The sequence below is a fragment of the Misgurnus anguillicaudatus genome, chromosome 18 (assembly GCF_027580225.2).
Source record: "Misgurnus anguillicaudatus chromosome 18, ASM2758022v2, whole genome shotgun sequence".
Classification (NCBI taxonomy): Eukaryota; Metazoa; Chordata; class Actinopteri; order Cypriniformes; family Cobitidae; genus Misgurnus; species Misgurnus anguillicaudatus.
The window spans coordinates 16332735-16346638 of record NC_073354.2 but is presented as its reverse complement, the minus strand read 5'-3'; the positions used below and the strand labels follow the sequence as shown (position 1 = coordinate 16346638).

General features: G+C 37.1%; 2 protein-coding genes across 2 annotated transcripts; both read right to left on the bottom strand.

Moving 5' to 3' along the window:
- Positions 1–839: 839 nt before the first annotated feature.
- On the bottom strand, positions 840–2511 carry atp5mj (ATP synthase membrane subunit j). Its single transcript, XM_055185770.2, has 4 exons — positions 2383–2511; positions 1615–1738; positions 1408–1431; positions 840–1117 (listed from the first exon to the last, which is right to left on the bottom strand). The coding sequence occupies exons 2-4, from the start codon at positions 1736–1738 to the stop codon at positions 1104–1106; spliced, it is 162 nt and encodes a 53-aa protein (XP_055041745.1). The 5' UTR covers positions 2383–2511; the 3' UTR covers positions 840–1103.
- A 655-nt stretch (positions 2512–3166) lies between these two features.
- Positions 3167–12903, bottom strand: rd3l (RD3 like). Its single transcript, XM_055186501.2, has 3 exons — positions 12619–12903; positions 4750–5028; positions 3167–4610 (listed from the first exon to the last, which is right to left on the bottom strand). The coding sequence occupies exons 1-3, from the start codon at positions 12660–12662 to the stop codon at positions 4244–4246; spliced, it is 690 nt and encodes a 229-aa protein (XP_055042476.2). The 5' UTR covers positions 12663–12903; the 3' UTR covers positions 3167–4243.
- Positions 12904–13904: the final 1001 nt, after the last annotated feature.

Genomic DNA, 13904 nt, shown 5'->3' with positions numbered 1-13904 from the left:
CTTTTCAAATTTCGTTGGTTTCAGGTTAAATATATATGTGATACAGGGGCGGTTTCCCAGACAAGGTTTATATTAATCCAGGACTATGCCAGTTATTTCAGGACATTTGAGTATTTTTCATAAAAAACTTTCATAAAAAATGGTATGCATCTTGAGACAAAACAATGGCACTGATATGTTAAGATGTCAATGAATGATGTTTTTAAATAAAGACAGCTCAAACATGCATTTTACTCTGGGACTAGAATAAGACCTGTCCGGTAAACAGCCCCATAAAGGTATATAGTTGCTGAGTGTTATATTTCAGAAAACCCTTTTTTGGCTCCGATTTAACAATACACAGTATTTGACTATCTGTATACAAGTCATATTATTAGAGGATAATACATAAAGGCCTTGTTTCAACTATTTTCAGTTAAGACTGCTCAAACATTGATTCATTGAGTCTAGGAATAGCCTTAAGCCTTGTCTGTGAAACCGGGTAAAAATGCAAGTCTTACCTGAATTTAATAAAATATGTGAAGGGTTTAAAAATTGTAAGTTCCATACAACAAATAGAAACAAAATGCTAAATGTTGTGTATTGTCTTGTGTAACTGTACTAAAGCTAATGTACTGAATAGCAAACAATCATATGAAGTACATCTTAACCTCAGCACAGGACAGTTGGTTTTAATATTGCTATTCATATTATGCAATGTGTGACAAGCATTAACAAAATGTATTATATAAAATATGATCACAACAGCAATTTCAGTGGAAATTCAACATCATGAAATTCAACATCAAAGCCTTGATGATGTTCAAGGTTTATCTTCATTAAACAAACTTTAAAAAACATATTGTTTTATTATTTTATTTCCATAAGTTAACCAAACTGTTTAATGTTTCTGATATTAGGTATCACAGATCTGTAAACCTGTATCAAATGTATTTTCTGCATGCCAGAGTAAAACACTACGAGTGAGTGCATTGTCCATAGGGTGATCCAAATCAAGCATTTTATTCTTAACATAAAACAAAATACAGATATCCAGCTGAAGTTCTTCTGGGGAAGATTTACATAGAGAATGTGGGGAGAGACACTACCGCCAAGTGGTCCAATCAATGGGCAGGCTCTGTAAGAAAATAGTCCGGTTATATTCCAGTTTTTGACACGTTTCATAAATGAACATTTGTAACAAATCTTTATAATATTTTATCTTTCTCTGAGGTTTATATTTTTTGTAAAATAACACTAAGGTATATGCATTTGGATTTCAGTATTGTTCAAGATTCCAATACAATTTGGAAGTTTGACCAGAATATCTTCTGAAAATGTTATGACTTATTCACATCACTTCAACAAATACAAGTTTGGGTAAAAATTACAACACTTTAAATCCTACAATGAAACATGATAACATACTTGACTGCACTGCTTTCTTCTTTCCTGCAAAACAGCAATTGTAAATATTTTACCATTTTAGTACTACAAGCTCCAAATCATTGTATGCTTTTAATTTGTGAGAATATAATGTACATAAAACAAATAAAATCATTAATTAACATTGTTAATGCCATTTTGACAGCATGTAAACTCCTATATAGCTCTTAAACGAACTTGACCCCTTACCTCCAAAAGAAAGTTTGTAGTACATTATTGTCATGATTCCTACACCAACCCACATCTCCTGGTATGCCCTGGTGTAGTAAGGGGCCACCTTCGTCCACCAGCCAGCGAATGCACCACCTGCCATCTAGTGATCAGAACATAAGCATGCATGTGGATTTAAGTGCACAGTGTATCAATTGAAATTAATGTGCTACCTGTGAGTTTGCTTTAAATGTGTAAACTATACAATTCATAAAAGCCATAAAAAAAATTTATAACAATAACAATACATGTTTTCAAGGACAAACATCAAACATTTATTACACATTTAATTTAAAATCTCTAATGGTAAAGTATTTCTTCATTATATTATACACACTGAGCATTTAAGATAATACACAATCATAAAGAACTCAGTAGCTGTCAGAATAAGGTTAACGTTAGCTAATGTCAAGTACAGTTTAGATGACAGATCGTTATTGGTGCGGTCATTTGAAAAGCAAAATGAGGAACAGGATTTTTTTTACAATAAAACACTATTCCCGCTTAGACAGAGAAAATATTTGTCTAAATCCACGTGTGCTAAATAGATGTCAAGATCGCAAGTAGGACTGCTGCACTCGAGTCGATGTAGATTCATTGAAGCGTTGAGTAAGGCCTTGTCGTAAGTGGTCTAATTAATAAAAATACTGCCTCTAACAACAACGCATCTTCTTGAATTTAGCTGTGATACCTCAAAATACTACAAATAAAATGTCTGTCATTTAATTTAACAAAAACGTAACTCACTTTCAGAATGTTACTGCACTGGACCACTCCGAGAAGGTCACTGTTTTACGCTAGCTTGGTACGGAACGGAAAACGTCTACAAGCTTCCGTTTGTTAAATAAAAGCCCCGGTACCAATATAAAAGTCTACTAATTAAATACACATATATATGATGGCCCTTAAAATTGATTAAAAATTATGGTATTAATCAAAACATGCCACGCTATTTTACGTTGTTTTGTGTATGTAGGTTAAACACTTAAATAGTATGCTAAATGTACATAATCCCTCACAAAAATAGTCTGTTTTCAACAGTTGTATATAACAGCAGTATTTATGCAATGTATGACATATTTTAACCTAAATTAATTTAGAATCCCATATTCTGTATTATTTATGCTGTGTTTGTTCTATTTTTACCACCTGTTACCAATTTTATTTTATTATATTTTATAGTGGTCTTAAAGGAACAGTATGTAGGATTGTGGCCAAAACTGGTATTGCAATCACAAAACTTGTGGCTAAAACTGGTACTGCAATCACACAACTGGTGGCCAATACACAAAATGACAACATAAACATCAGTTGAGGGCTGCAACTCCACTTTTTAAATGACAAGATCCTGGCCGGACCACTGTTGTCAGTGATATAAGTATTTGAAATGAAAATTATTTCTTAATGTCTAGTGACATATCTGGGCCATTTTATGATTAATTGATATACATTTCTTACATACAGTTCCTTTAATTTGATAGAATGTGCTGTAGACTGGCATTATGCAGCTATAAAAATGAATGCACCTTATCATCAGTTCCAAGGTTTGTTGAAATTTATTTGACGGACATTTCACAAACAATAAACACTGGTAAAGAAGCAAATAAATAACATTTAACATGTTACATGTCACAGTCACTCAAATCATGTTTGTCTATAACAGAAGTAGAAAAAAATTCAGTTTTATCACAAACTGTAAATGCACATGCAGTCAATATAAGTTTGTACCTGTGTACTCTAAAAAGCATTGGAGAGTTATGAAACATGCAGTTCATAAGTGTGGGGAGCAGGACCAACTGATGCGCAAAGGCAGTGCAGTCCTCTCCCCTCAGGCTAATCTCTGCTCTGTAATCCAAAAATATAACTCTGAAAAAGACAGATTAGGTTAGATAACTGGGTTGACTGATCTAAGTGTATATGATTTTGTGTGTGCGGAGCTCCTTCCAGTTTCCAATAGCTGTAAACCCTATAAAGTTACTGCACAAAGCAAAAATCTTTTTGAAATAAATAAATACAAACTTCCAATATCTATAAACATAATTCCACAGGGGAACAAAAGCAGGTTGCAAAAGATACTTGGAAAGTTATTTATTTATTTGGCTGTTAAAAATGTACACAGTTAACCTAATGATTTTTGTAATTGATGTTTTTTTTAGATAAAGGAATGGGATACATTTGTATATATCAAACCTGTAGAGGAATACATGTGCATAATATAGGATGACAGATAGAGGTAGATCTCTGCAACAGCGCCTATGAATGTTAAATGCATCTAGAATGCTGTTTATAATCAGACCTGTCAAAAAAGACACAATACCTTTAGTTTAATATAATATGGTTTAGTAATGCTACTAAAGAAAGGATATTTAGGTCTGTGGCAGTAACTCAGACAATAAAGGTAACTCACATTTAGGGTTATTCACATTATGGCTCTTCTTCCGTTTTTAATAGTCATTATTCTTTCTGTTTGATCACTTTTAAATCTTTTAAATAGTTTATCTATTCAAAATGCTAATTTGCTTAAACTAAAACAAGTGTTACTTATAATGTGTGGTAAAAGGGACATAGGAGGAGGCTACATGTTCATTTCCTTACAATTAAGTGGCCCTTACAACGTGGTGCTATAGGCCTCATAACTAAATGGATGGCAGTATGGCAGGCTCCAATCTCTGTGTATAGAGTAAGGACAGGTAGCACACAAGTGCTTATCTACGTAACTAGATATAGTGGGGATCTCCTCTCTTTGCTTCCCCGACTCTGGTAAAGACTTGTGCAGTGCATTTTCAGTCATATGATTTCTGTTATTACTCTCTGTAGGTGGAATGGATGTAGAAATCATTGTTGGTGGAGCTGAAGGCGGAGGACGTCTCTGCATTACGTCTTCCTGTCTCCTCAGGAAGTCCCTAAGAACTTGCTTGAAGACGCCAACCAGCTCCCAGGGAGGAATGTCATTGTGAGCCAGAAGATCATGGAGCCTTCATGGAAAAAATAAAATGTGGACATGAGTACTTATAAAACAATTCTGTACAAATTCCAACCAAATTATTTGAAGTCCACCCTAAGAAGCACAATTTTAAATCATAACTCACAATTAATAAAAATATTTCCACTTACCTGGAAAGTACAATGGCAGTGTGTGAGGGTGGGATGCGGCCACAGAGGCGCTCTAGCTGATGGTGCTCAGAAGCAGATATGAGGGCGAATTGGCTTGGGTGTGCTAGAGGGTGAATGCCATTGGAAAGGCAGGACTGGAACTCCTCTTGAACCTGAAGTGCTCTTTGCTCAACCTGCCAAAGGAGTTCTTGCAGTAACATTTGACCAGGGGCAACACATCCTTGTGTTGGGTCTTGTGCGTGGGGCCATTTGGACCAACCTAAGAATGGCATTGCTAGGCTGCCATGGAGAAACAAATGTGAGACTATGTTCTGTTTCAGAGCACACATATAAATAGAGCCTTAGCAAAGCAGCAATGCAACTGCTACTCGAATAGTAGACAAAGCTTTTCCAAGTTGCATAAAATGGCTCTATATGGAAAATAGAGTGAATTATTGGTTGATAAATATGTATTTTAATAAACACCATTATTACAAAATGGATATCAGAGTAAATATTAAAATATCTACAATTAATACTTATTAAATGTGCCATTTACGTTGGTTTATTATAGCTTGTTTTGCGAAAGGTCATGTTGATAAAAAGGCTTTAAGGGGCCTTTTACTCATGTTTCGGAAATAGCAATGCTTCACCATGAAAAAAATTGTGTTGCTTAGAGCTTCTCAGTTTTGTTTCATTTTAGTATTAAATTACACCCAGGGGTGCTGTAAAGGGGGGGTAAACAATGACGATTCTCGGGGCCCAAGAGTAAGAGGGGGCCCAGAGAAGCCCCCAAAATTGTGGTGCTAAAAAATATTTAATAGTAAAAATTATTAACTTTAAATTATTCTATTTGCTGTTTCCTGGTATCAAACTTTTTTATTTGTTTAGGAAACACAAATGTCCGTGGGCCCCTTTCCCCCCTCTCAATTATCATAAAATGGTTCGGTCCTCCCAAATTGCATAATCCAGGCACCTTTGTACATGAGGCCCCAAGTCTCTACGGTAGCATTTTTCGACAAGTACGCACGTTTCGATAGAGCAGGGTGCAGCTACTGTACAAACTACTATCAGCTGTTTGTGAGGTTTCAGTTCATCTCTTGAAGATGATATGGAGTTGTAATACTTTCACATTATCTGATTCAGACCGACTCAATTCAAACAGTGCAAAATGACTGTCTGTGGACGTTTTAGATAGAAATGATTATATTTCTGTTTTTATTCACACAATATATATTTAAACTAGTTTTAATGAAAATTCGTGTAGTTTTAGAAAAAGTCGGGGAGCAGCAATGATTTATTTAGACAAAGTTATTGACTGTGCAAATTTCAAAACGGTCAAAATGACGCCTTGTTCGTTCTAGTGTTAAAGATAATTACCACACTGCAAAAAATTATTTTCAAGAAAAAAATTCTTAGTATTTCTGTCTTGTTTTCAGTAAAAATATCTAAAATTTCTTAAATAAAGATGCTTTTTCTTGATTAGCAAAACGACCCAAGAAAAAAAGTCTAGTTTTTAGACCAAAAATATAAAATTTTATTGATTTTGTGCATAAAACAAGCAAAAAAATCTGCCAATGGGGTAAGCAAAAAAAAAAAAAACTTAAACACTAAATTCAAGAAAAATTTGCTTACCCCATTGGCAGATTTTTTAGCTTGTTTTATGCACAAAATCACTTAAATGTAATATTTAAGTCTTAATTTAAACTTTTCAGATATTTTTACTGAAAACAAGAAAAAAATACTAAGAATTTTTTTTCTTGAAAATCATTTTTTTGCAATGCGTAAGTTTAAATGTTGCGGTTAAAATGACTGCTGGTGCCCGTTCTAGTGTTAAAAGTGCATGATAAGGGAACTCAATTTTGTCCCCATGTTAGGTCAAGAAGACGCTGGACAAAATATCAATACACAGTTTTAGTTAAACGTTCAACACTGCAAAAAAATGACTTTCTTACTTAGTATTTTTGTCTTGTTCTCAGTAGAAATATCAAAAAAAAAATTAAATTAAGGTGCTTTTTCTTGATGAGCAAAATGACCTAAGTAGATAAGTCTAGTTTTAAGACAAATTAATATACAATTTAAGTGAAATTGTCCTTTAAACAAGCAAAATGATCTGCCAATGGGGTAAACACTTAATTCAAGTAAAATTTTCTCACCCCATTGGTAGTCAAAATACCATAAAGCGCATGATTTTATGTGAATTCATATGAAAAAAGTCTCAGCTGTGTTGGGGGCCCGGGCCAGATTCTTTTCATGGGGCCCAAAATCCTTAGCAGCGCCCCTGCTTACACCCATAAAATGTTGGGTACTTTTCACCCAGCATTGGGTTAAAGTGGGACAAACCCAACCCATTGGATTGTAATTTAACCTTTGCCAGGTGGTTAACCCCTTACATTCTGCGGACCCACCAGCGGCTCCTTTTTTAAAATGATTGTGGAGCACAACGTTTTCTGTAAAATAAAACCATTTTATCAATTTACTCCAAAGTATGTGGGCATTTGATTTTTTGAAAGTGCACCTATTTCATTTCTAAAAAACTTATTTTTTATTAAAAAATTATTTTGTGTATTTGGTATAATACAATGTTTTCCTATTGTTTATGGTTTAAGAAACACATTATTATCTGTTGGGACTCTGCCATAATCTTGTTGGTAATTATATCTAGTTTTGTATGGCAGGGTCCTAACAGTACATGTTTTGTGTGGGAGATCGTGGTTTTGTTATATTTAACCACGTTTTTCCCGTGTCTTGTGACCTTTTCCCCGCTCCCTTGTATTCTCTAGTCTTTGTTTTAATGTCTTGTTTAGTCTAGTGTTCTGTTTTCTTGTGTGTATATATATATATATATATTTATATATATTTATGGTTTTGTCTTGTTTGTACTGTGGTTGTCTTGTGTCCCGTCTCCTGACTCCGCCCCCTCGTTTCCCTGTTAATTATCCCATTATTGTTTGATTCTTGTCACCTGTTCACCTCTTGATTTGCTCCCCTATTTAATGCCCTTGTGTTTGCTGTCCTGTGCTGATTCGTTTGTTACCTTGTGTTCTGATACACTTCGTGCTGTCTTGCTTCATGCCTGTATCTGTATTGACCTGTTTATCTGTAAGTTAGTGTATAGTCAGTATATTGTTCAAGTTTATTGTTTTTGTAGTCTTATCCAGTTCATGTCTTAGTTTAGTGTGAGTCTAGTTATCAGTCTTTTGTCTTGCTCTTTTAACCCCCTCGTGGGTCTTTGTTTTGTCATTTTGTTATAAATAAAGTATTGTGTTCATCTGATCCTGCATCTGGGTTCTATCTCTCTCTCCAACGTGGAGATCCCTGACAGACGAATCAGCCATAACAGAACCCAGCAGATCGATGAGTGCTTCACCCTCAGCCCAAAGGAGCCGCCAGGCTCATCTTCTCTTTGGCCTCAGACAGGGGGAAGCCGATGTGAGGTCTTTTGCTGCTGTCTTCCACGCTGCTGCTAGGGACTCGGGGTTCAATGAGGCAGAACTGAAGTGTATCTACAACCGCTGCCTCAATGAACCCCTCAAACCCTCAGAGATGAGGATGTTGGAGCCCCTGGGCTTTGTGGATCAGGTTCGCTACACAATGAATCGTGAGGAGCTCAGGGGCCCAACTGTGGTGAGACCACCTACCCAACTGCCATCTGTCCCTGAGGGCTGTGTCCTGGCCGTCGCTTCCCTGGAAGACCCAGGTCTGCCCACTGTGACTCCTGAGAACCCTGCTCTGTCAGTCAGTCTGTGTGGTAAGCGAGGAAGGAGGATTTCGTGGGAGTCAGTGTCTGATGGATCCTCCACAGAGCCCACCATGCCCACGGCGGAACCCACCTTATCTGCTCCACGACCTAGAAGGAAGAAGAGAAAGAAGCGAGCTCCCAGTCCATCTACTCTGTCTCCTCCTGGGCCCGCATCAGATCCACAGCCAGCTGCAGCGCCCCTTGTCACGGATCCACAATCAGCTGCAGCGCCCCCTGTCACGGCTCCACGGACAGCTGCAGCGCCCCCTGTCACGGCTCCACGGCCAGCTGCAGCGCCCCCTGTCACGGCTCCGCAGCCAGCTGCAGCGCCCCTTGTCAGAGACCCTGTGTCGTCTTCGCAGCCGCCCGCAGCGCTCCCTGTCATTGACTCTGTGTCGTCTCTGCAGCCGCCCGCTGCACCCTCTGTCATTGACTCTGTGTCGTCTCTGCAGCCGCCCGCTGCACCCCCTGTCATAGACTCTGGGTCGTCTCTGCAGTCACCCGCTGCACCCCCCGTTATTGACCCTGTCTTTCCCGCCCTGTCCCAAGCTGTTCCTTCCCCTAAGATCCCGGTTAGGCGAGCCCGGCCTCCACGTACCCAACCCTCAGCTACTCCCCGGGGTCAGAAGGCTCGCCCTGTGCCTAGTCCCATCCCTTCCCCTGTGAACTTTGTTGTTCCCCCACCCCCCCTCCCTTGTTTATTGTTCTTGTTGTCTCACCCTAACCCTCTTGTTGTTCTCTCTTGTCTTCCTTTGTTGGTGTTTGTCATGTTTTCGTGGATGTTGTCCGGTGTCCAGTCTGTCTTGTCCTGTGTCTCTCCTTGAGGGCCGCCAGGGGGCGTCCCTTGAGGGGAGGGTCCTGTTGGGACTCTGCCATAATCTTGTTGGTAATTATATCTAGTTTTGTATGGCAGGGTCCTAACAGTACATGTTTTGTGTGGGAGATCGTGGTTTTGTTATATTTAACCACGTTTTTCCTGTGTCTTGTGACCTTTTCCCCGCTCCCTTGTATTCTCTAGTCTTTGTTTTAATGTCTTGTTTAGTCTAGTGTTCTGTTTTCTTGTGTGTGTGTATATATATATATATATATATATTTATATATATTTATGGTTTTGTCTTGTTTGTACTGTGGTTGTCTTGTGTCCCGTCTCCTGACTCCGCCCCCTCGTTTCCCTGTTAATTATCCCATTATTGTTTGATTCTTGTCACCTGTTCACCTCTTGATTTGCTCCCCTATTTAATGCCCTTGTGTTTGCTGTCCTGTGCTGATTCGTTTGTTACCTTGTGTTCTGATACACTTCGTGCTGTCTTGCTTCATGCCTGTATCTGTATTGACCTGTTTATCTGTAAGTTAGTGTATAGTCAGTATATTGTTCAAGTTTATTGTTTTTGTAGTCTTATCCAGTTCATGTCTTAGTTTAGTGTGAGTCTAGTTATCAGTCTTTTGTCTTGCTCTTTTAACCCCCTCGTGGGTCTTTGTTTTGTCATTTTGTTATAAATAAAGTATTGTGTTCATCTGATCCTGCATCTGGGTTCTATCTCTCTCTCCAACGTGGAGATCCCTGACAATTATCCACATATATCAGCTGGAAATGTGACGCTACCATGTTTGAAAGATTCGGCCACAATGCAATGCTAACAGGAGTTACAGTAACTTACAGGCTGAGTCCGAAGTGGGAGGAATTATGATAATGTCGGTCTTGTTTACATCACCAATCCTAGAAAGTAAACTGTTGCCTACAATCTGTGTGTTTGTTGTAGTCCAAGAAAAGAGATTTACGTTGGAGATTATAATTAGCGTCATCGTTTACTTTGGGGTTTGTACCATTTGCATATAGTTAACATGTACTAATACACACTTACACACCAAAGGAACTGTAGGGGCTCTTTAAATTCACGCATGCTCAATTCTGCAAAAAGTTTTATTATAAAACGGGCAGTTCTGGTTCTTCATTCTGATTGGTTGAAACACGTTCTAAGCCGTGATAAAATACCGCGGTAAAACCACAGTTCAGACCACATTACATGAGTATCACTGCGCCACTGTTGCTGCGTACAGATTTATGAAAATAAACACCACAGTCTTAATCATATTTTAATTTGTCTACAATTGCACAATTAATGGCGATATCCAGATAAATGTTAAGAAATATTGTTGAGTCATCTCGTCAATAAAGAGAAACATTCCCTGAGGAGTTTCTACCTCAAATTCATATTTCCGCTTTTATCCACTGTGTGGCAATCTTACCCAACTTAAACACTGACGCAATCACTTAACACTAAAAACACTGTGTAAGTTTTGATCAGGCTCTGAATTTGATCTCTTACAAAAGCTCTTCACAAAAATGGAATTATATCCGCTTTAGCTGAAAAATTGAGAGGTGATAAGAGAACAAATGAAGGTAGGATGAAACTTTTTTTTTTAAAGCGTCTGTTCTTTTGTTTTATGTTTATTTAAAGAAGATAATTTTTCTTGAAGGCATTAAACTAAAACTGGGTAGCAACTTAAAACAAAAACGCTGACTGGGAAAAATTAAGCATGCTTCCAAGCATATTTGATCATCACTTCAACATTTGCACGATATAAATGTTAATGTATAAGTTAGATAAATGTTGATTTCAGAAAATAAACACCACAGTCTTAAATCATATTTTCATTGTGTCTTTGCTGCGTCTGTGTTGGTTGGGAACTGCGCTCTGTTGCAGCCACACTTGATTCTGAGGAACTACTTTGTTTGGCGGAAGAATAATATTTGTACTAATATAATTACAACTTATTTGTGTTTTATTTTATGAAATCCTGCTATGCATATGGAGTTACCGTTTTATAAAAGCAATAAGCCCTGAAAAGCAGTGGGGTTACAGTGCATTTTATAACAGCTAAGGCTTCGCGTCGTGCCTAACAACACCCCTTAGCTGTTATAAAATGCACTGGCAACCCACTGTTTTTTGGGGCTTATTGCTTTATTATACAGCAGCGCATAAGTAGTGCATGAAATGCTTGTTTTTAAATCAAATATAAAAATGTTTTGGTTAATTTAACTCAACAACTGAGTCCATTTTTGACTCAATGCTGGCTGAAATTAGCCTGAGTGAAGTCTCAAATGTTTCTTCTAAAATTGGTAAGAAAAAAATGAGACAATTATTAAAATGTGTTAAGAGTATTGAGTTGTAAAATTAACGTATAATGTAGAAAAATGTAAAGTAAGTAAGTAAAATCATCTACATTTGGGTATCTGTGAATGTGAATGTTTAGGTTTGTTTGCAGACATTGCAAATCTGAGTTTAGTTTATGACATTGTTAAGATTTGTGTGTCTTTTTCTCAAGAGAAATACTGTGATTTTTCACATGGACAACTATGCCATGCCACCAGCTGAAAGCAGGGTCATCGCTACAGGGCTAAACAGTGTGGTGTAGTGGTACACATGCGTCTGCAACCCCCCACCACACACACACAATTCTGACCCAGAAACTTACAGTTAAACATGTAACTTGTTAATATGGGATCCAAAATAAATATTTTCCATTTATGTGTACAGTGTTACAAGCTTATAGCAAGCATACTATTTTAAAAGAGGATGAAATCTTCTATTAGATCAAAAATCACTCTCTACAGTTATCTTTAGAAAAAAATGTGACTGTAATAGCTTACTTTTTCTTTGTAGACAATCCATCACACTGTATCACATCAAACTTTGTTCTTCTGGGTTACATCAGCAGAATACAACATTTCTATTCAGCTAATGTAAACAACATCAGCTAGAATATCACATTTTTGTGTATTATCTTGTGTTTTGTCCATTGGTGAACATATAACCTTATTATTTACATAATCTATTTACATAATTTACATAATTAATTATTTCTATAATAACCTAAAGCAAAGTTGAGAATACTTAAGTGCATTTGTTTAAAACGAAAAGAAAGATACAATGATTGACAAATAGAGACAGAAAGATACAAAATAAAAAAACTGTTTACGGTGGAAAAGAAACATGATACGACAGGCAGTAAGATTATAAAAATGGTTTGATTATGAATAGGGTTAGATTTTAGAAGAAAGGAACATGACTACCAAAATACTCACCACAGAGGACAGTGAATTTCTCAAACAGTGGCAAAGAAGAATAAAAGAGAAATATTTGTACCTTGTGGGTCTTAGAGGTCGAAGTCCGTGATGCCTTAACTCCATCTCATACAACTAAAAACTGCAATTGCATCAGGTAAAGCCAGACTCAGAGATGTAGAATGAGAAGACTAGAATGAGTAGATAAAAGAGAGCAAAAGCAAGAAATATAGCTATGAACAGACGTGTGAACACGAATGAGTAAAATGACAGATGAGCAAAAATGAAAAGGTATAATGCAAAAAGATAGAAATAAGAGCTTGTGTTAGTGGTGCGTAGATGTCAAAGTTAAAAAGAAAAATGTGACTCTCTGCCCACAGCAAACTGCTTCTGTATCTCTGCTCTGATAACCCAGCCCACTCTGCCAGCCTCATCTCCCACTCAAACACACATACGTTCACATTACAATATCAGCTCAGAAAGCAAAAAATACACAAATGCATGGATGTTTAAGTATTATTAAAGTCTCACACTGTTTCTCCATTTCATTTTTCATGCACTGTCATGTGACCTTTTGATCTTCAGGTGTAGATGTTCTTCTAGCATTAACAGCCCAGATTTCTTGTTTTTAGTAATCAATACTTAACTGAATGTTGCAAAAACCTCAAAAATCAGACAGTATTGTGACTCAATGCCAGGGGAATCAGATCCGCAAAGAAATGAGCTCTTGGCCTGGTCAGCAATGCGACATGTGCATGCATTTGTAATAGGCAATTCATACATCACTATGTGAATCTAAATAAGACCAATTGGAGTTAAAATTGGAATGTGCACATCCATATTTATGTATGTAACACTGTAACAAAATGCATGTGAAAAGCATTTCTGCACATAAGAGCTCCATCACAGTTGGTGTCCATATGGGGTCCTCTGGGAGTGCTGCAGGCTTTAGGGTCTACAGAGACACAGTATTACAGCCCGGCGCCTGGTTCTGGGACAGATCAGAGCAAAACATCAGACTGCTGCTTTCACCACCTGCTCTGTGCACGTCATAATAATCTTATAAAAATCTATTTAGACAGCCTGATTTGACAAGAATTTGTACGTATTTTACTAGGTGGCTAATTATATTAATTCATACAAAATGAAAAACGTACGATAATCATAAAAACACGGTAATGAAACCTAAATTTGAAAAGAGAGACCATGCTGACAGAAACAAGCAATAATTTTTAAAAACACTTCATGTCACATCATAGCGTAAGACTTGATGTCACTTGATGCTCAGTTATTTCCATCTATTGCTATATCATTTTATTAGAGTCTTTCTTCAGACATACTGTGAAAAAGCTTGATCAATAATTCTTC

Coding starts and splice junctions, on each gene's coding strand:
- rd3l (XM_055186501.2), bottom strand. CDS start 12,662: ATGGAGTTAAGGCATCACGGACTTCGACCTCTAAGACCCACAAG. Junction 5,029..12,618: donor CGACCTCTAAGACCCACAAG/GTACAAATATTT, acceptor TCTCCATGGCAG/CCTAGCAATGCCATTCTTAG. Junction 4,611..4,749: donor ACTGCCATTGTACTTTCCAG/GTAAGTGGAAAT, acceptor TTTTCCATGAAG/GCTCCATGATCTTCTGGCTC.
- atp5mj (XM_055185770.2), bottom strand. CDS start 1,738: ATGGCAGGTGGTGCATTCGCTGGCTGGTGGACGAAGGTGGCCCCTTAC. Junction 1,432..1,614: donor CTACAAACTTTCTTTTGGAG/GTAAGGGGTCAA, acceptor GCTGTTTTGCAG/GAAAGAAGAAAGCAGTGCAG.